Source organism: Dermochelys coriacea, chromosome 10, assembly GCF_009764565.3.
Source record: "Dermochelys coriacea isolate rDerCor1 chromosome 10, rDerCor1.pri.v4, whole genome shotgun sequence".
Taxonomy (NCBI): domain Eukaryota; kingdom Metazoa; phylum Chordata; order Testudines; family Dermochelyidae; genus Dermochelys; species Dermochelys coriacea.
In genome coordinates, this window is record NC_050077.1 from 63,593,535 (window position 1) to 63,614,252 (window position 20,718).

A 20,718-nucleotide genomic window follows, 5' to 3' on the forward strand; every position below is an offset into this window, starting at 1 on the left:
ATTTTTATTTTGTAACAGGACAAGTGAATTAATGTATGATGTTCTGGATGAGTCTTTAAGAAGAGCAGAAATAAATCATAATATTACATATGGTGGGTGAGAATATATTGCATAAGTACAAATATTTGCAAAGAATGAAAATGTAAGTGTTGTGCTGTTGACATGAGTAACTATGTATTTTTTTGTTTAGTAATATGGTGAGGTCATGAATTTGGGTATTGTGACTGGTGAATTATAAAGCAAGGAAATATAATGTTAGTAATGTTAACACATGAACAGAAATTACATATTCCTGTATAATGTAGTTTTGAAATGTTTTTGAAGTGAAGAGAATTTAATGGGAAACAACTAAATATTTGTAGATCCAAATTTGCGTGCCTTCAAACTGCTGCATACTATGTGAAAGTCCTCCAAATTATGTTGGGCTTGCTCTTTTCCTCAAATATGCAACATCTTGTACTTGCGAAATCATCAATTGCACAGGTGTATTCGTTATAGTTAGTAGCTAACTTAAAAATAAAAAAATAGTGATACTGCCTTGTGTGTCAGAAGGAAGGACTGGGCTTCAGGTTTCTTTAAAAAAAAAAAAAAAAAAAAAAAAAAAAAAAAATCCTCCACATGATTAGTTGTTAAGAAACTTAACAAAAAGTGTGTGTGTGTGCGTGCACGCCACACACATGCGCTATCCTTTCCTTTCACAAACACACTTGTGATCTCTTGAGTTGCACTCTAGAACCTCCTGTTAAAATTATTTCCAGAGCTCATTGACACTGATGCATGTGAAAGTGTATTTTGACATAAGGCACTACCGTAAATCTTATAATTGTTGCAAACGGCCATGTTAATTTACTCTTCAAAAATATTTGACAGTAGAGGAGAATCAACAAGAAACAATAATTTCCAACTCATAAGGGCATATTGCAAACTATGGAGAGTTTTAAGGACGTGTGGGTAGGTTGGCTTGTTTTTGCTATCTTTCAAGAACAAATATCTAAGGTTCTAGAACACGAAATTAACAACTGTTCTTTTACTCTTAAAAAATATAGTAGTTAATGGTTTTAAAATGAAGCCATAAATGTTGCCAGCGATTGATGGACAATTAAGACTTGGTTTTGCAAGTGGCTGAATAACTGGAACATATGCCCCAAAGCTCTAGGAGTCTATTTTCTTGACGAGGTGTATTTTCTAAGAATTAATGAAAGTGAGGTGTACATGAAATGCTGAGTACTTCCCCCATCCCTTTATTTTATTTTTTGTTTTTGGCAAATGATACGTTGATGAAACGTGTCAAATCTTACAACCATCCGTTCACTGTGTTTCACTTTGCTTGTATGTCAGAGGTGTGCTTTTATGCACAAACAGCAACATAGACATTGAGGGGTTTGTTAGTGTATGATGGATTTACACATGCAACTCTCAAAAGAGTTAATGTGCATAAATTCTCTGCACAGTGAGAGGAAATTGGATTCCCAAGATTGAATGTTAAATACTTTAGGGATCAGAGTAGACAACCATATGTGAAAAGCCTTATTTTGGCACTTATCAAGTGAAATGTACACCGAGAATAGAATTTATATGTGCGTTCCTTTGCTCACCATATGTTAATTGTTGATAAAGTGCTAAAGAATCTATGATCCAATGAGAAAATGTTAAAATCTCTGATTACTTTGTTGCAATATAGCCAATTCTCTAATATTTAAAGCCATACCTTGCAGACATTCCTAGCTTGTTGCATGTAGCTGCACAGTTAGTGCACATACCTGTCTCATATTTAGTTTAATTGCTAACAATTGATGGATTCTGGTCTTTTCATCCGGTTGCTAACCTAATATGAGATGTGGAAAAAACATGTGAATTGCTGTTATGGTCCTAAATACCAATTGGCAATCTAACGTGGATATTGAATTTTGCTATTGACTCACCTAAATTGGTGCCCTAAAAGATTGATTTGTATCTCTTTTCCTTCACTTCACTTGTTTTCCCATTTAGCTTTTCCCAGCAGAAATATTTTTTTTCCCTCAAGAGGAATTATGCCTCTGAGCTCTTGTCCCTTTTGTCTGTCATAAGGTTTGTTGATCTCGGTTGTTTGTAATGACTTTGTAACTGCTGCTGTGATAGTCCCCAAGTTCACATTGAATGTACCTTTCCTGAAAATCAGTCAGAATAGCAGATGGTGGAAACTTCTGTTCAACAAAATCAATTCAAACTTCCATACACTAAACGTAAATGGCAAACCAGTTTTAGATAGATTTCTTTCCTTAAAACTTAATAATCCATTGTTGGACCCCAAAGTCCTGTCTGTTGTTGACAGAGAAGTGTATTATTGTGGTGGTGGGTTTTTTTTTTTTTAAGTCAAACTACTGAGCTTCTGCCCACACTTTCTGCAGTTCATCTATCCATCCTACTACATAAACTGTACTAGGCTCCCTACCAGATGACCTCTGTTTGCTTTCATGTTACTAACAATAACTGCTTGCTAAATTTTTCTACATTAAGACACAAACATCATCTTCCTCTGATGTCATCTTCCTGGTATGTGGATGATAAAGCAGAGAAAATACTTCCAGCCACTTGTGCAAAGTAATTGAAATCCCACTCTGCAATGGTGGCTATGTACCCAACCTAGCCATTGTCCAGCTACATTATTTGGCCTCTTCTAAACAGGACAATCTTGATATCTCCTCTAGTTGGGTGAATCACATTCATGGGAGATGGAATAGGGCTATTGCTTGCCTGAAAGAAGGAAATTTATTCACATCTAAACAGTAACACTTGTTTAAAATATTTCATGAGATAATATTTAAGATCCCAGAAATCTACATGCAGCACACATACCAGATTGCTTTAAAATATTAAGCCCAACCCCTTTCCAGAGAAAGTCGTCATTTGACATGAAGATTTTTTACTTGTATGTGCTAGCTTTTTTATGAAAATGCATTGTTATATAAATGTATACTCTTAAATTACTGCTGTTTACTATTTGTTGTTTTCCCACCAGCTATCTTATTTGAATGTGTACAAACAATTTATACCATTTGCCCCAAATCTGATCTGCTTGAGAAGGCTGCCAAATGCATTGGAAAATTTGTTCTATCGCCTAAAATTAATTTGAAGTATTTAGGTAAGGATACCTGATCATCTCAGCAAGAAGATTTTAATCTGATCATGTGTATGTGATCTTTTGTCATCTCTCTGTGCAATAATTTATTTTCTAGGACTAAAGGCTCTGACCTATGTTATCCAGCAGGATCCAAATCTGGCACTTCAGCACCAAATGACAATAATTGAGTGTCTAGACCATCCTGATCCTATCATCAAAAGGGAGGTAAGTTGATTTTTGAACACCCACAAAGAGAGCTTAATGTTTAAAGTCCATGCTATATTAATGTCATTTTAGAGCAAATGCCCTTAATATTACAATAGTGGCGTCATCAAACAAAGGCATGTTTATATTGTTCGGCTCTGGTAACTGTGTGAAAAGAATTCTATAGAAAATTTAGTCCTCTCTATACTCTGTTTTCTCTCCTTTCCTTTTCTACAAATCTTATATTTCATTCTAAAAACATTTCTTAAGAAGATGATAAATGCCAGTATGATTGGAGAACAAAATAATATATTGCTTTTAAGATTTTTGTCCAATTTGGCACTAAGTTCCTGTCTGTGTGTCACTCCTGTGTTTGTGTGATTAGAGTTACTTAAATGTTGTTTCTTTTGTTTTCCCCTTCAGACATTGGAGCTTCTTTACAGAATTACCAATGGGCAGAATGTAACCGTCATAATTCAAAAGATGCTGGACTACTTAAGACAAAGCAAGGAAGAATATACCATCATCAACTTAACTGGCAAAATAGCAGAATTAGCTGAGAAATATCCTTTTCTTTTATTGAAGATTTAGAGCCAAAGCTTCTGTTACAGTTTCATGTGACATCACTAATCACACCCTCCAAAAATCATTTTGTGGTCTTCCAGGAAAAAGAGGGAAGCCAGGTTAATATAATTTTTTATTTCAAATTTAAAAAAATAAAGAGAAGAAATAATGATCTCAATATTTTTTTAAATTTCATCACAAAGTAAAGGACACTGAAGCATTTGGGATTTGCTTTGGAGTTCACCTTTTAAGTTAATATTAATTCTCTTAAAAGAAAACTTTAAAAAACATGCACTGTAATCTGAAGGAGAGAAGGAGTTTAGTGCCTTATTGAATTAGACTTCAGCAATTCCTAATTGTGAGTATGGTTTTCCTAGTAGAGTGCAGCTCTTCCAATGAAATAGGTAGTTGTGGAGCATGATATGGCTTTATTTAAAATAAGTAAATAAAAAATCCCCAGTAGTCCGAAAAGTATCCTCATTAAATGAGAACACTGCAGGACAGCAATGGTGCATGCTTTGGAATTGCAAAACACTTCGAAGAAAAAAGATTCACATATGGTAACACTTTTGGAACCACAGGCTCTGGGAAAACTGCCCTATTCATCCTTTCTCCTTCCTTAGCTTGGAAAATATTTAAATAGCGAACACTTGTCTGTTCAGATATTCCATATGTGTATGTGCCCTCAACTTTTTTTACATCTCCCCCCCCGATTGTAAGTAAAAAATAGATAAAATATATACTAGGGTATTATGTTTATCTTCCCTTAATGTTCTGTATACATATGCCCCTGACAATGAGTGGTTCATCCAGACTATGAATGCAGTATTTTCGGTAGGAGGAGATGTAATGCACCCTGACATCCCAAACAACTTCTTGAGGCTGTTGGCTGAAGGTGGGTAACTTACTGAATTCTGTAAAGAGAAGCCATGCTTTGTTAGCTAATGTCTTGGTTTTATTTTTCTAAATCTGTCTTGAATTCCGTGACACATGTAGCATAAGTTTTTAAGCAAAGATTTAATAATGTGTAATTTTCTTTTTAGGATTTGATGATGAAAAGGAAGATGAGCAACTAAGGCTTTATGCTGTCCAGTCTTATCTTTCTTTGCTGGAGGAGGAAGATACTTTTTATCCACAGAAATTTCTTCAAGTAATGAGTTGGGTAAGATTGATGCAGTATGAAAATATGATAGATATGAAAACTGCCTGTCATGGCTTTTTAAACTTTATATTCTCTTTAAAAAACAAAAACAAAAACTTATTACACTGAAACAAGCACCTGTTTCAGTGGCTGCGAGATTATGTTTTTTCCATAGTAAGGCTGTATGTGTTTGTGAAAAGCATTCGTAACCTTATGATGACCTGCCCAGCTGCTGAACTTGTTTTCTGTGACACCTGTGAAAGCAAGCAGATTCCACTTGAACTGGAAATTGGGCAGATGGTTAATTGTGCTTGTATAGGTATTGGATTAACACTGTACTGGGCAGCTACTTGATTTAATGAACCAAAAATTGGCATCCCACTGATGTATTTCACTTGCATTTTTACAAATGCAGTAAAATGTAATCTCGGGCATTTTCCATTTAAAATTGAAATATAGCTTGGAAAACACTATCTGCACTAGAAAATCTGCACTTTGCTGACTATGATTGTCACAAATGGGTCCCCTCGAACCAGTGCTGAAAACAGTTTAATTACTAGGGTAGACATGACAGGCATCGTTATAGAAAACATTATTGATTTGCAAACAGAAACCTTAAGTTGAGATTGATTATTTTTTTTTTTTAAATAAATGCAAGTAGTTTGATCTGCTCTACACTAGGAATTAAACTGTTTTCAGGGTGAGAGAGAATTGGTTGCTGACCACTGTTCTGAGTGGTGGTCAGTTTTGTAGAGTAGGTAGAACTACAGTGAGATGATCTTAAACTGAGGATCAGCCAGCAATACTCGAAAACCAGCAGACACTATGTTTCTTTCCACAGTATATTCCTTGTTTTTATTTTAGATGGATATATAATTAGAAGGAATTTTTATAAGTCCAGAATTTAAAGGATTTCTTTATCTTATAATGGTTTGTTTAATGTGAGGTGGATTTTATGTTAGAGTATTACCATTACATATTAATTTTCCAAGATGAAAGCACTGATTCCTGTGTAACTGAAGGTCTGTTATATCTGTGTCTTGCTCGTAGGTTTTGGGGGAGTATTCCTACCTTGTAAATGATGGTGATCCAGAAGTCATTATAACAAAACTGTACAGGTTGCTGAAGCAGACCTTTGTTACTTCTGAAACCAAAGCCTGGATTATGTCTGCAATCACTAAAATATCATCCCGTATGCCTTGTTCTAAAACAGTTGATAAACTAATGCAGGAATTCAGCACTTCTTTAGACACATGCATGAGGCAGTATGCCTTTGAATTAAAACATTTGTGTGAAAACAAGGAGCTGATGAAAAACTTGCTTCCACTTGATGCCAGTTGTGATGAGATAATGGTAAGATAACTGTAACATATGTATTCTGAGCCTAAAGATTCATGTATTTCTATAAAATATGTATTTAAAATGATTATATTTAGATATGTGTAAGAGGAAAGATGCAAATCTATCAAATCACTTAGAATGAGTTGCAATAAGCATTCTTAATGGGATTCTTGATAAGTCTTGATGTGCTGTGATACTAAGAGGCAATGAAGTTGTCATTTGCTATGCTATATTCATATTTGTTGTTTTATAAAATGATTTTTTTAGGAAGGCAAATTCAGCCTTTTGTGTATCCAGTGTTATACAGCATTAGTTTGTCTTTGTGTTGTCTACTTTTTGTTAGAACAGCCTACTAGTAGTTGAATTGAAGTATAGTATTTGGGAAGGGAAATGTTTACTTCCCTTACTAATTTTACTCTAAAATTAGTATATTTATATGGCGTTCAGTTAGATTGTGTTGGGATGCAAGTTCTTTTGTTCAAGATTCCTTGTCTAAACTACCAGTCATATTGGAAAATTGTAGAGAAGCTAATTATGTTTAAGACCTACCATCCAAATTGATGTTCTGTTTTAACATGTTATCTCAATACCTTCTATATACAAAATAATCCCTTGGACGGTAGTGTAAGTATGGAATACATTATCTTCTTAAAAAGAAAAGGAGTACTTGTGGCACCTTAGAAACTAACAAATTTATTAGAGCATAAGCTTTCGTGAGCTACAGCTCACTTCATCAGATGCATTTGGTGGAAAAAACAGAGGAGAGATTTATATACACACACACACAGAGAACATGAAACAATGGGTTTATCATACACACTGTAAGGAGAGTGATCACTTAAGATACGCCATCAGGAGGAAAACCTTTCATGGTGACAAGCAAGGTAGGCTAATTCCAGCAGTTAACAAGAATATCAGAGGAACAGTGGGGGGTGCGGTGGGGGGGAGAAATACCATGGGGAAATAGTTTTACTTTGTGTAATGACTGATCCATTCCCAGTCTCTATTGAAGCCTAAGTTAATTGTATCCAGTTTGCAAATTAATTCCAATTCAGCAGTCTCTCGTTGGAGTCTGTTTTTGAAGTTTTTTTGTTGAAGGATAGCCACTCTTAGGTCTGTGATCGAGTGACCAGAGAGATTGAAGTGTTCTCCAACTGGTTTTTGAATGTTATAATTCTTGACGTCTGATTTGTGTCCATTCATTCTTTTACGTAGAGACTGTCCAGTTTGGCCAATGTACATGGCAGAGGGGCATTGCTGGCACATGATGGCATATATCACATTGGTAGATGCGCAGGTGAACGAGCCTCTGATAGTGTGGCTGATGTGATTAGGCCCTATGATGGTATCCCCTGAATAGATATGTGGACAGAGTTGGCAACGGGCTTTGTTGCAAGGATTGGTTCCTGGGTTAGTGGTTCTGTTGTGTGGTTGCTGGTGAGTATTTGCTTCACATTGGGGGGCTGTCTGTAAGCAAGGACTGGCCTGTCTCCCAAGACCTGTGAGAGTGATGGGTCGTCCTTCAGGATAGGTTGTAGATCCTTGATGATGCGTTGGAGAGGTTTTAGTTGGGGGCTGAAGGTGATGGCTAGTGGCGTTCTGTTGTTTTCTTTGTTGGGCCTGTCCTGTAGTAGTTGACTTCTGGGTACTCTTCTGGCTCTGTCAATCTGTTTCTTCACTTCAGCAGGTGGGTATTGTAGTTGTAGGAATGCATGATAGAGATCTTGTAGGTGTTTGTCTCTGTCTGAGGGGTTGGAGCAAATGCGGTTATATCGTAGAGCTTGGCTGCAGACAATGGATCGAGTGGTATGATCAGGATGAAAGCTAGAGGCATGTAGGTAGGAATAGCGGTCAGTAGGTTTCCGATATAGGGTGGTGTTTATGTGACCATCGCTTATTAGCACCGTAGTGTCCAGGAGGAAAAGCAGCATCGCTTACCCCATAACCTCAGCCATGCAGAACACAGTGCCATCCACAGCCTCAGAAACAACTCTGACATCATAATCAAAAAGGCTGACAAAGGAGGTGCTGTCGTCATCATGAATAGGTCGGAGTATGAACAAGAGGCTACTAGGCAGCTCTCCAACACCACTTTCTACAAGCCATTACCCTCTGATCCCACTGAGAGTTACCAAAAGAAACTACAGCATTTGCTTAAGAAACTCCCTGAAAAACACAAGAACAAATCCGCACAGACACACCCCTAGAACCCCGACCTGGGGTATTCTGTCTGCTACCCAAGATCCATAAACCTGGAAATCCTGGACGCCCCATCATCTCAGGCATTGGCACCCTGACAGCAGGATTGTCTGGCTATGTAGACTCCCTCCTCAGGCCCTTCGTTACCAGCACTCCCAGCTATCTTCGAGACACCACTGACTTCTTGAGGAAACTACAGTCCATTGGTGATCTTCCTAAAAACACCATCCTAGCCACTATGGATGTAGAAGCCCTCTACACCAACATTCCACACAAAGATGGACTACAAGCCGTCAGGAACAGTATCCCCGATACTGTCACGGCTAACCTGGTGGCTGAACTTTGTGACTTTGTCCTCACCCATAACTATTTCACATTTGGTGACAATGTATACCTTCAAATCAGCGGGTACCCGCATGGCCCCACAGTAGGCCAACATTTTTATGGCTGACTTAGAACAACGCTTCCTCAACTCTCGTCCCCTAATGCCCCTACTCTACTTGCGCTACATTGATGACATCTTCATCATCTGGACCCATGGAAAAGAAGCTCTTGAGGAATTCCACCATGATTTCAACAATTTCCATCCCACCATCAACCTCAGCCTGGACCAGTCCACACAAGAGATCCACTTCCTGGACACTACGGTGCTAATAAGCGATGGTCACATAAACACCACCCTATATCGGAAACCTACTGACCTCTACTCCTACCTACATGCCTCTAGCTTTCATCCAGATCATACCACTCGATCCATTGTCTACAGCCAAGCTCTACGATATAACCGCATTTGCTCCAACCCCTCAGACAGAGACAAACACCTACAAGATCTCTATCATGCATTCCTACAACTACAATACCCACCTGCTGAAGTGAAGAAACAGATTGACAGAGCCAGAAGAGTACCCAAAAGTCACCTACTACAGGACAGGCCCAACAAAGAAAATAATAGAACGCCACTAGCCATCACCTTCAGCCCCCAACTAAAACCTCTCCAATGCATCATCAAGGATCTACAACCTATCCTGAAGGACGACCCATCACTCACAGGTCTTGGGAGACAGGCCAGTCCTTGCTTACAGACAGCCCCCCAATGTGAAGCAAATACTCACCAGCAACCACACAACAGAACCACTAACCCAGGAACCTATCCTTGCAACAAAGCCCGTTGTCCACATATCTATTCAGGGGATACCATCATAGGGCCTAATCACATCAGCCACACTATCAGAGGCTCGTTCACCTGCGCATCTACCAATGTGATATATGCCATCATGTGTCAGCAATGCCCCTCTGCCATGTACATTGGCCAAACTGGACAGTCTCTACGTAAAAGAATGAATGGACACAAATCAGACGTCAAGAATTATAACATTCAAAAACCAGTTGGAGAACACTTCAATCTCTCTGGTCACTCGATCACAGACCTAAGAGTGGCTATACTTCAACAAAAAAGCTTCAAAAACAGACTCCAACGAGAGACTGCTGAATTGGAATTAATTTGCAAACTGGATACAATTAACTTAGGCTTGAATAGAGACTGGGAATGGATGAGTCATTACACAAAGTAAAACTATTTCCCCATGGTATTTCTCCCCCCCCACCCCACCCCCACTGTTCCTCTGATATTCTTTTAGAATAGCAGCTGTGTTAGTCTGTATTCGCAAAAAGAAAAGGAGTACTTGTGGCACCTTAGAGACTAACAAATTTATTAGAGCATAAGCTTTCGTGAGCATCCGATGAAGTGAGCTGTAGCTCATGAAAGCTTATGCTCTAATAAATTTGTTAGTCTCTAAGGTGCCACAAGTACTCCTTTTCTTTTTGCGAATACAGACTAACATGGCTGCTACTCTGAAACCTGTCATTATCTTCTTAGTGATGCAGATGTGAGAGCTGTGAGATGTCAGCACTCTGCATTTTTATAAAATAGAAAGTTCCTTTGTTAAGAAATATTAGTTTTATTTAGTGGAAAGATTCTGATTATTACTGTCTTTCTGAATTCAACGTAGGTAGATGCTTCCTTATCTTTCCTAGATGGGTTTGTGGCTGAAGGACTTAGCTGTGGTGCAGCACCATATAAACCTCATCATCAGAGACAGGAGGAGAAGCTTTCTCAGGAAAAAGGTGGCTGTTGGTTTGTATTTATTAAATGTATGACAAATTAGCCAAACAATTAAAACAAATTAAAATGTTAGTATAACATTGGTGTAAGAACACCATCCATTTACATCTTCTTCTTCCCCAAAATGTTACGTCTCCATTTAAAAATGTCATCCACAACTCTAGAAGCGAATCATGTTGCCCAGCTTCCTGAATTACATAGGCTATAGATTGCAGTGCTTAAAACAAGGCCTGGTCCAAAGTCCGTTGAAGTTGATTAAAATTCTCCAATTTACTTCACTGAACTTTGGATCAAACCCGTAGTGTGCACTGGGACCCTATCTTGCATATTCAGCTTTTGATTATGCAGAGGATCTCAGGCTGCTCTGTGATGTTCTTCAGACCCTCTGCTACTTTGTGCCAGTTCCTTAGCTCACCCTTGGCCACTAGGATTCATCCAAAAAACTCTTCTTTATTGAAGATTGGACTAAGCTCCCTTTGGGACTTGGCTAATGTCATACCTGATTAGCATGTGTTACTTCACCTACAAATATCTTGTTGCTCTGGAGTCAAGAACATAAAGATAAAGGCGTGGAATTCCCAGTCTTATAGTACTTAGCATTCACATCTTGGCCACACTATTGTCCTTTTTTTTTTTTTTTTATTGGTTTCTGGGCTTTGTTTTTTAGAAGAAATACCACTTTTGCTTTATTTATATAAACAGTTTAGAAAACAGGGGATATCCCTTTATAAAAACCTTAAGTAGAAAGATTCTATAGATCTAAGAGCAGAATTATTTGATCTACCCTATTTTTAGTATATATTTAGAAAGCATTTTGTAGCTATTTTGTGTAAAAATACACAAAACATTGTTTTAAATGAAGTCCCAAGGAAGATTACAAGTGTATAATGTTGTGGTTCACCGTGGAAAATCAGAAAGTACAATAGTCTTGTGTATAGTATGGATACTTCTAGCATTTGATTTTCTTAAGCAAGGTAGGTACTCCTGGCTTTCTTTTAAGTTATATGGCATGTACGGTCCTCTTTTTCTGGGAAATGAAAGTTAACTGTGGAAACGGGTAATATTAAAAAAATCACACTTTAAGAAGTATTTAACGTTGATATTGGTTGTGGATGCAAATATATTTAGTTCCTCTTTGTTCATGTGGAAGAATTGGTGGCTGAATTACTGGTATTTACATTGACAAACATCCCCAAGTGGCGGTCTGGTGTGTAGTTTATTATGGATTTATAAAGAAAAGTATTTATATTTATACTATAGAAATCAAATATACAAACAGTGGTTCTTCAGGTAGTCATTAGTATCTTCTACTGGTTTAAACATATTTTTAATAAGAGGTGAAACAGTTAACTTTAATTTAAAAATGTTATTGCTGACAGTGTGTTCAGTGACATGAAAACCTTATGGTTTCGTGGAAGATCTAAGTGTTTGATAATTTATATCAAGTGTTATATTTAAAAAATGTAGTAAAAACCCAATCCTATGCCCTCAAAGAAAACTATTGCAAACACAAAAGGTTATTTCCCCCCGTTAAGGATCTGAACAGAAAACCATAGCAGCTTTGATGATGGCCTACATGCCCCATTGCCAAGAGAATAGTGCAATAAGCATGAACCCCAGTGAAGAGCTTCTCATATGTATGTGCTCTAAAAAATTGTGTGTGTGTGTGTGTGTGTGTGTGTGTGTGTGTGTGTGTGTGTGTGGACAAACTTAATGTGAATTCAAAACACATTAGAGGATGTGCAGTCTGAAGAGCACATGCAAAAGTTGGTTTATTTTGGTCCTGTGCAATGTCTCTTGAAAAAAATAATAATAAAAGGTATTGACAATAATTTTTAGGGGAGAAAATATAACTTCTGATGCTTTTCAATTTTAAAAAAAAAAAGTTGTATGTGAATTTACGTACGAACCAAGGAGGTGTATGTGTACATGTTTCTTTGAGAGAGGAAAAAGCCTATCTGTCTAAAATGAAATAAAAAATCAGCAACAGGAACAGCTGGTTTTAACAAGGATAAAATCCTGAATGTAAAGGCTGAAAATTGACAAATCTTAGCTAGAATAACTTGTCTTTTTCTAAAGGAGCTAGATTTTTTTAATTTTTTTTTTTAAAGTTTTATGATCCGTCTTGATAAATGCCATTCTGTCTGTATTGCAGCTCTGAATTTTGAACCTTATGGATTGTCATTTACTTCAAGCATGTCTTCATCTGGCTTCACTGGCCGGCAATCTCCTGCTGGTCTTTCTCTTGGTTCAGACGTGTCTGGTAATAGTGCCGAGATAGGTCAGAAAGAGTGAGTTTTCAATCTTTGAACTCAAATATAGAATTTCATGTGCAGTTAAACCTATGTTCTTGTCAAGGGTTGATTTCTTGCTACTTGTTTAATCACATGGGACTTAATTTAGAACAGTAGATCTTGAAAACAGCTATTATGTAAAAAGAAATCACTATGCTAATCCAGTATACAAAAAAGAAATAATCAAGGATACCTTTTTTGTCAGATTAACTAGAAGATATTTATGCACTGAAAATGCAAGCTTTTCAGAATCTTACTCTTCAGACAGTACAAAACTCTGTAATAAAGGAAATTCCCTTAAGTTTCAGAGATCCGTGAATAATTATAGTTCCACACAAATTAGTTAGTTATTAAATGGGACTTAACATCTTTAAAATATCATGGAACAGCTGGATGTTTCTCACAAGTACTGTTGAAGAATTTCAGAAATGTCAACTTAGTCAGAAATTCTCTTTTTATTAGCACAAGGGAAAACATAAAACCCTACTCATTCATTGCACTTACAGCCATAGAATATTTACAAGTCTGGCAAGTCTTGTGCTTTATCTGAGAGTCTGTCCAGAGTGTTCAAGCATATTCTTGTGCTGGTATTAGGCTCTGCTGGTGTTGAGGTTAGTTTAAATTGAATAGAAAATTAACTTATCTCAGATTTTTAAAGTAAAGTCCAAACGTATAATGTGCAGCATTTACAAAGTGCTTTACATCTTCAAGTTTATTACAGGTTTTCACTACTTACTAAGTTCAATACTTCTATGAAATAATGTATTCCAGTCTCACTATGCTTCTCATCCCTGGCTTCTCATTAAACACCTTGTCAAACTCTAGATCTTATTCCTAATCTTCAAAGCCTTACATGGGATTGGCCCAATTTATCCAAGGAAGTGCCTCACTCTAGATCAGTGGTTCCCAAACTTTAACAACCTGTGAACCCCTTTCACAAAAATGTCAAGTCTCACAAACCCCCTCCTAAAAATGAATATTTCCAGGGATTTTCTCTTATACCTGAGTATAAATGATAAAAGCAGTGATCTTGGAAATATAACATTTGTTTTTATGACCATGCTTATTACACACTATTTATTATTTATCATTACAATACTTTTATTACATTATGAAAACAGCATCACTCCTCCAACATCTCACTTTCATAGCTTGTATCACTTTGAATAAGCCTGTTATAACACAAGGCTCTTATGTTTCATCAGGGAGTATCAGATGTGAAACAGCATGAAGGTATTTAAGAAACCAACTCAAAGAAGCATTCAGTCTTGAGCAGTCCAAGCACGTTACAACAAAGCTTAAACACGTTCTTCATAATAATTTTAAAAACAATACTAGCTGCCTGTTTAATTTTAAAAACAGCAAAAAATATCCACATCCCTTTACATTTTTTTTTTATAAGGAGTCTTGAAGTTTAAATCTCCTCCTCAGTGTGATAGATACGCTTGCTTTGATCTGCTTAGCTCTTGGAAGTCCGGGGCTCTGAGCTGCTGGCCCCATGCTGCCCGGGGTCCTAGGGACAGCTCTGTCCGCCATTAGGCAATTTTTTCCTGAGAATCCCCTGTAACATTTCGCGAACCCCAGTTGGGAACCACTGCTCTAGATGATTATGATCTGTCAAAACAATTCAGTTCTGCTGGAACAACAGAAATATCAATATCAAGAATGAGACTTTTGTGTGTGCATGAGTCAGTTTTCTCCACATCTGGCCCATGTCTGTTAAATCCCATTTCCTGGATCTTCCTCACCGTTAGTGACCCCACCTAAATTAAATATGGTCAAATCTACAACAAAAATATTTATAAAAAGTGAAGGAAAGTTTTTTGTAATTGCTGATGTATATAAAAACCTAAATAGCTGAGAGCAAATTGGGCATAGTATATCCACTTCTTGCTGATTTCACAGCAGGGACTGAGTGTGCATTTGTGGAGTGCTTAGCTAGTAGCAGAGAAAGTTGCTAGCATGGAATGTCCATGGAGACAAAAGAAGGCTAGTTTCTATTCTGTCCATTGGGATGTTAAAGTGCAAAGTGTGTGCAAATTTACAGAAATCTCTGTAAGAATGGCTTTGCTTTTCAGAATAACACTTTCACAAGCTGACCCTGCTTTATTACATATCTTTTTAGGACCAATTGTCTGAAACTTGATAGTGTGAGGAAATTATGGGGGAAAGAAGGCTACCTCCCGAAAAAAGAGACCAAAACAGGAAAAGAAGATAAAACACAACCTGTTCCTCAGGATAGCATATTAATGGGACATGTAGTTGATCTTCCTCTGACACAGTCTGAGCAACAGGTAGTCAGCCTTTCAGAGGAAGACAAGGAGAAGCAGCAGCTAGCATCAACGTTGTTTGTGGGGCTAGGGTCAAACAACACTATCAGTCTGGTAAGTGATTTTTATAAATTACAAGTTACAAAGTTTACAAAATAGCTGTATTTAATTAGTTATTTATATTCAGTTGCTCTCAAATCAGTGTTTCAGTAGCATTTAAAATTGTGACATGAATTAAAAAAAGGATATTGTCATTACCTAAAGAACCCGGTTATCGGGGCTCTTAAAAAGAAAGGAGCAAAAAATACTTTAAATGACAGATTTTTAAATCAAGCAACTTCTTTGGTTATTAAAGACTTTGGAGTGAACTGTCCTGAATAGCTAGAACTCCCCTGTGTTTGCTTGCCCTGCCTCCTCACAAAGCTCAAGTTATGCTAAGCTTCCCAAGTATTCGCTACCTTTAACCCAGCTTCAAAGGACCATTGGAGGTTGCAGAGCTCACATACCTGTTAGTACAGGTTAAGACTGACACATTATCCATAACTTGTGCCTGGCTATAGTAGAATGTGAGAAGTAAAATCACTCACCATTCAAAGAATCTTCTTCTAGTGACCTTTATCAGCACTGCTTGTTCAAATCTTAGTATCTTATCCCTGATTTTCTGCGAAATCTTTATGTACATGTAGATGCTTTTCAACAGAAGATAAAGTATTTCCTAATTGTACAGGGACCACAATGATGCCTGCACTACAGAACAACTCTAATGCCTTCAAAGTAACCTCTTAAGTGTCCCATGCAGTGTCCAGTGCATATTTTAAAACAAATCTTTATTTAAAGGTCACCTCTGTTGGACAGTTGACTTTTATCTGCCCTTTGTCCCTGGTCCTTCGAGACAGGTTTCACTCTGTTAATTGAGCCAATCACCAAGTTAAAGAAAATAAATATAAAAATCTCTTCTGTTTTTTCTTCAGATGGGGAAAGCAGATACCACCCCTCAGAAGTTCAAAAAAAAATCAAAAATAAGTGAAACCCAGAATAGCAAAGAAACATCTAGTTTCCAGAATATTGCTACCTTGCCTTTCAGTCCTTTACCTGATACAGCTCCTAACAATAAGGAAAACTTTCAGGGCAATGAACATCTTGGATTAAGGAAAGTCTCACTGAGTTCTTCAGAAGTTTTGGAAGCTAGCGTATCATTTGATACGTCTCAATCCCTAACAGAAGCTGTACTGGATGAGAAGCTTTCAAACTGTAGACTATCGGCATCCTCTTTGTTTGCTGATAGTAATATTGAAGTTTTTCAGCCTTCCCAAAGTGTTCCAGATATAGTTGCCAATAAGGCCCCCTTGAGTCTTTGCTTACCAGGTGAACTAGCTGATCACCCTCATTCAGAAATAGTAGAGCTTTGTAGCAGTGACATCCTGACTATGTACTCATGTAAAGTTTGGACAGATGACCGTTTACTGCTTATCTTGTTCATTGCCAACAAAAGCATCTCACCACTCAAAACTGTGACCCTAGTGTTTGAAAGTGCAGAGCATTTTAAGGTAAGAAAATTAATTGTTACTTGTACAATAGAAGAGAACCATTGGTTTCCTCTGTTTTTTACTTATGACATACAGTGAGTTTTTCTTTTCACGTAGTTCAGACAGTTGATAAGCTTTTGATGACTTTTAAGGAATCAGACATGTTACTATTTTTGTTCTCATGTAGTGAGAGCAATCAAGATGTTTTAGAGATTTCTTTAGGACTTCAGCTACATCTGGGATTTGTATAATGGTTGGTAAAGGAGTATCATGGTAAAAAACCATTAAGGATATAATAGAAAAATCTTACTGATTGAACCTCAAACCTTTACATGTGTTAATTAATCTAAGAGTATGTCTACATTTGAGCTGGGAAGGGTACACATATCCACACTGGCTCTGCTTGAATGACTGCCTAAAAATAAAAGTGTGTCCACAGCAATATGGCTGGTTGTTTGGGTTAGCCTCCCTGTGTACATTCGGGTATGTACTCAGGTGGCTAACCTGAGCCGCCAGCTGTGCTGCTGAGGACACACTGCTACTTTTAGGCACTAGCGAGACATGGGTACATGTTTGCAAACTAGGAATCGCACCTCCTAGCTCAAATGTAGATATACCCAAAAAAGTATTTATGGATTGCTATATTCCAAGATGTAGCCACTTGCACATCCCCAAAACATTTAGATATCCTCAAAATGACAGTATATGCCAGTGATAGCATTGAGCATTGGATAATCAATGTTCATAAGAGTGCTGACTGATCTATAGAAATTGTCTCCTGTTCAAAAGCAAAAGGGCAGACTTTTGGGGTAGGAGGGGAGAGGGAATCCACTGAAAGGGAATTCAGTTTCTGCAGATGTCCATTGCTAACTGGATCAGTGGAAATAAGCAAAAGGCTTATTAGAAGTAGCTTTAACAGGTAATGGGTTTTGATGCCTTTTTCCTTTAGAATTTCTGGTTTGAATCATGCTAGGTTGCTGCCATCACATGTCTAGTTGGTTATGTTGTTCTTAGCTGACAAGTGTCCATACCACAGACTGCTACCACAGTTGGCACCTGTGCGGTGGCAGAGTGGCAGCCTCAGCAGAGGCCAAAGAGTGAATGTTGATGGAAATGGAATTATCTTCATTCCTAGACGTGGTATCCACTTTGTGGTTTTGCATATAGTTGGCACAGTGTGGGGAATCTTGCAGTTTCACTGTCTGTGGTGTGAACCTGTATTGAGGATAAATCAAGGTTTCAGTTTCCAGGGCTGTCCGTTCAACAACTTTCCTGAGCACTAAATTCACTTTGAATAGTCAGTCAAAGTGTACTTCTATACAATTTTATAGTTAAACCTGAACCAGCAGTACAATAGTCATGGGTAAATTTACAGTGTGGTGGATAAAACATGCAACAGTATCATGGTTTTATTTAGCAATGATGGAGTACAGTGAGAGCAATTCAAAGCGCATTCTCTGTTTACAAGATTTCCTGTTTACCCTCTGCTAAGACAAATGGCTATTTTATAATAAAATCCTGGTAGAGAAGTAGTTAGCATTTTGTTCAGTTGACTGTTTGGAATTTCATTGTTTGACTAGTGAAACTGCTGTGTGTATTTCCATAGAAGTTAAATGTAATTTAGTGTGCATAATGGGGTGGGATTGTCCTTTGTGATCCTGATCTTACACCTAATGGAAATCGGGATTGATGCCATTGTAGTCAATTAGGTTACATGTGTGTAAGATCAGAGTCAGTCCTGGTGCATTCAGGGATTGTATATTCTGGATTAGCAATTTTTAGTTGAAAGTAATCTGAATATTTTCTGTTAACTTTTTTCTTTATTTGTAGATCTTTGAGAGTCTTAGCTGTCATTTTCCTGTAATAGAAGCTCAAAGCATGGAAAGCTGCCAAAAGTGTGTGCAGTTGGAAAAAATCTGTACAGAGGGCATTCTCTCTGGCTCCATTAGTTATCATCTAGATACGGATACTCATCTTGAGTTTTCACTAACTTTCTCACTGTCCGATTTCATCAGGTAAATTACTGATAAAATAAGACTCTTTTTAAAAATAAATAAATAAATAAAATAAAAAATCTGGTATTGCAGTCAAAGTAAATAGCACAGGATGGCTCAAGAGGCTGATGATGGGAAATAGAGGCTTCTGTCTGTGGGCTGTTGGTTTTTAATTTAATTCAGACTGGTAATGTTCGTACAGTATGTCACCACTTGTCAATGGCCTATTATTATGTGAAGTAAGTGTGTTGGCATTAGTCTGGTTTCTAGAGGCCAGTAATGCCATTACCATTCCCCCCATCATCACAATTGGCTCCTTTGTTACAGTCTCAGCAGAAAGACGATGAATGAATAGGCATGGAGAGCGAGCAACCAGCTCATCTTAAATAGTCATCAGTCCAGGTTAAGCATTCATAGCAGGGGCACTGTAAGGAGGCTAGTACAGCAATTGCCTTGCTGTGCCTATTCTTATAAATTGACGATTTCAGAAATTAGGAATGTCAGTCCAACACCTTCAATGAGCATTAAAGTTCCCATCATTTTCATAGCTTTAAAAATTATATACATAGTGACTTTCACAGGCTTTTCTGCCACCTTCTCTTTTGCTTTTTAAATGTATATTTGAGATAGTGAGAAGTTTTTCTGTTGTAAATTAAGATAGTATGATCTAAATTCCTTGCATTGTACTACGAGAGAGACTGAGATTAGTAATGCAGGCAGGAATCTTTTTCTCTTCTTCTCTCCTCCCTCTTCCCAACTTCTTTCCTTGGAGTTTAGCTTTGTATTTCAAATAATAAAAAAACATACTTGTCTCAAAACCACACTATAAAAGATTAACTCTTTCTTTTGTTCTATACTAACACTTACAATTTTTTTAGTATCCACTACTTATTTGCTACCATGGAAAATACGGTGTTTTGTGGTGAGACAAGGTACTTAGTAATGTTGCCACAAAGGTTTTGCATAGTAAAGAATGTTAATACCTCTGACTGCTTAATTATTTGGGCAGACACCAAAACTATCTTTAGAAAGGATTCAATTACCTAGATTATCCAAAATATTGATTTCCACTGAATTATCAATTTAAGAGCTAAGTACAAATCCCTTAAGACTACCTAATGCTTTTCCACTTGGACACATTCACTGGAAATCCTAAATACTCTTTTCTAGTGTTGAATGAAATTGGACAGAAAGGAGAATAAAGACGTTGCTTCAGCAGAAAGTAAATTGTAAATCTTTGAAACTGAGTTTATTTTAAATTCAGGGACCCAAATTGCGTGAAAGGACTGACCACTTTTACAGTAAAAACAGCTCATACTCTTTATTTTTCAACTCTCAATGTTTTCATTCCTGAAGTAGTGGAAGTAACATTTTGTGTTCAAGCAGCCAATTTAAGTTTTTTAAATTAGACTTTATACTTGAGAGTGACATAAGGTTTCCATAGTAAACTCTTTATTTCAGGGGCTTATAACTTGGACATTTAAGTGGCATTATTCTGAAGTTGGTCAGCACTAATGTTAGATTTAAGTTAAATTATTTTTTTTTTTAATTTAGAGGGCTGTAAAAAGCAATTCAGGCTCTATATTTTGTGGGGTGGAAGGTTTGTGTTTCCACAAGGGCATTTTTAAAATAGTTTGCTTGCTTTGCTATATAATGGGTTTCAGATACAGATTATTTTGGAGATCAGATATATTCAGACTCAGATTTGTGTTTAATTTTTTTTCAGACCAATGAAAATTACCACTGAAGACTTTGGGAAACTGTGGCTGTCCTTTTCTAATGATGTGAAACAAAATCTAAAAATGTCACCTTCTCAGGGATCTCTCTCAGTAGTTCTGAACGCCCTGAAGGAGAAATTAAAGCTCCATATTGTTGAAATTATTGGTGAGTGAATTAACATTTATATTCTATATCTTGGTGCTGTAAGTGCCCAGGGTTTTGCACAGCACATAGATTGTGCCAA

General features: G+C 37.2%; 1 protein-coding gene across 4 annotated transcripts in view; it reads left to right on the forward strand.

Annotated features, from left to right (window-relative positions):
- AP4E1 (adaptor related protein complex 4 subunit epsilon 1) overlaps positions 1–20,718 on the forward strand; it is a 39,592-nt gene that overhangs the window by 14,905 nt on the left and 3,969 nt on the right. For 3 of the 4 annotated variants that reach the window (XM_038418858.2, XM_043493258.1, XM_043493259.1), the window contains 13 exons: positions 19–92; positions 2,999–3,121; positions 3,216–3,325; positions 3,728–3,867; positions 4,651–4,763; positions 4,912–5,030; positions 6,060–6,362; positions 10,559–10,673; positions 12,827–12,962; positions 15,091–15,349; positions 16,207–16,782; positions 18,592–18,776; positions 20,482–20,639. In XM_038418858.2, coding sequence (XP_038274786.1) covers positions 19–92; positions 2,999–3,121; positions 3,216–3,325; positions 3,728–3,867; positions 4,651–4,763; positions 4,912–5,030; positions 6,060–6,362; positions 10,559–10,673; positions 12,827–12,962; positions 15,091–15,349; positions 16,207–16,782; positions 18,592–18,776; positions 20,482–20,639 — 2,411 coding nt within the window. The remainder of the gene's footprint in view (positions 1–18; positions 93–2,998; positions 3,122–3,215; positions 3,326–3,727; positions 3,868–4,650; positions 4,764–4,911; positions 5,031–6,059; positions 6,363–10,558; positions 10,674–12,826; positions 12,963–15,090; positions 15,350–16,206; positions 16,783–18,591; positions 18,777–20,481; positions 20,640–20,718) is intronic. The other variant, XM_038418859.2, reaches the window with a different exon arrangement.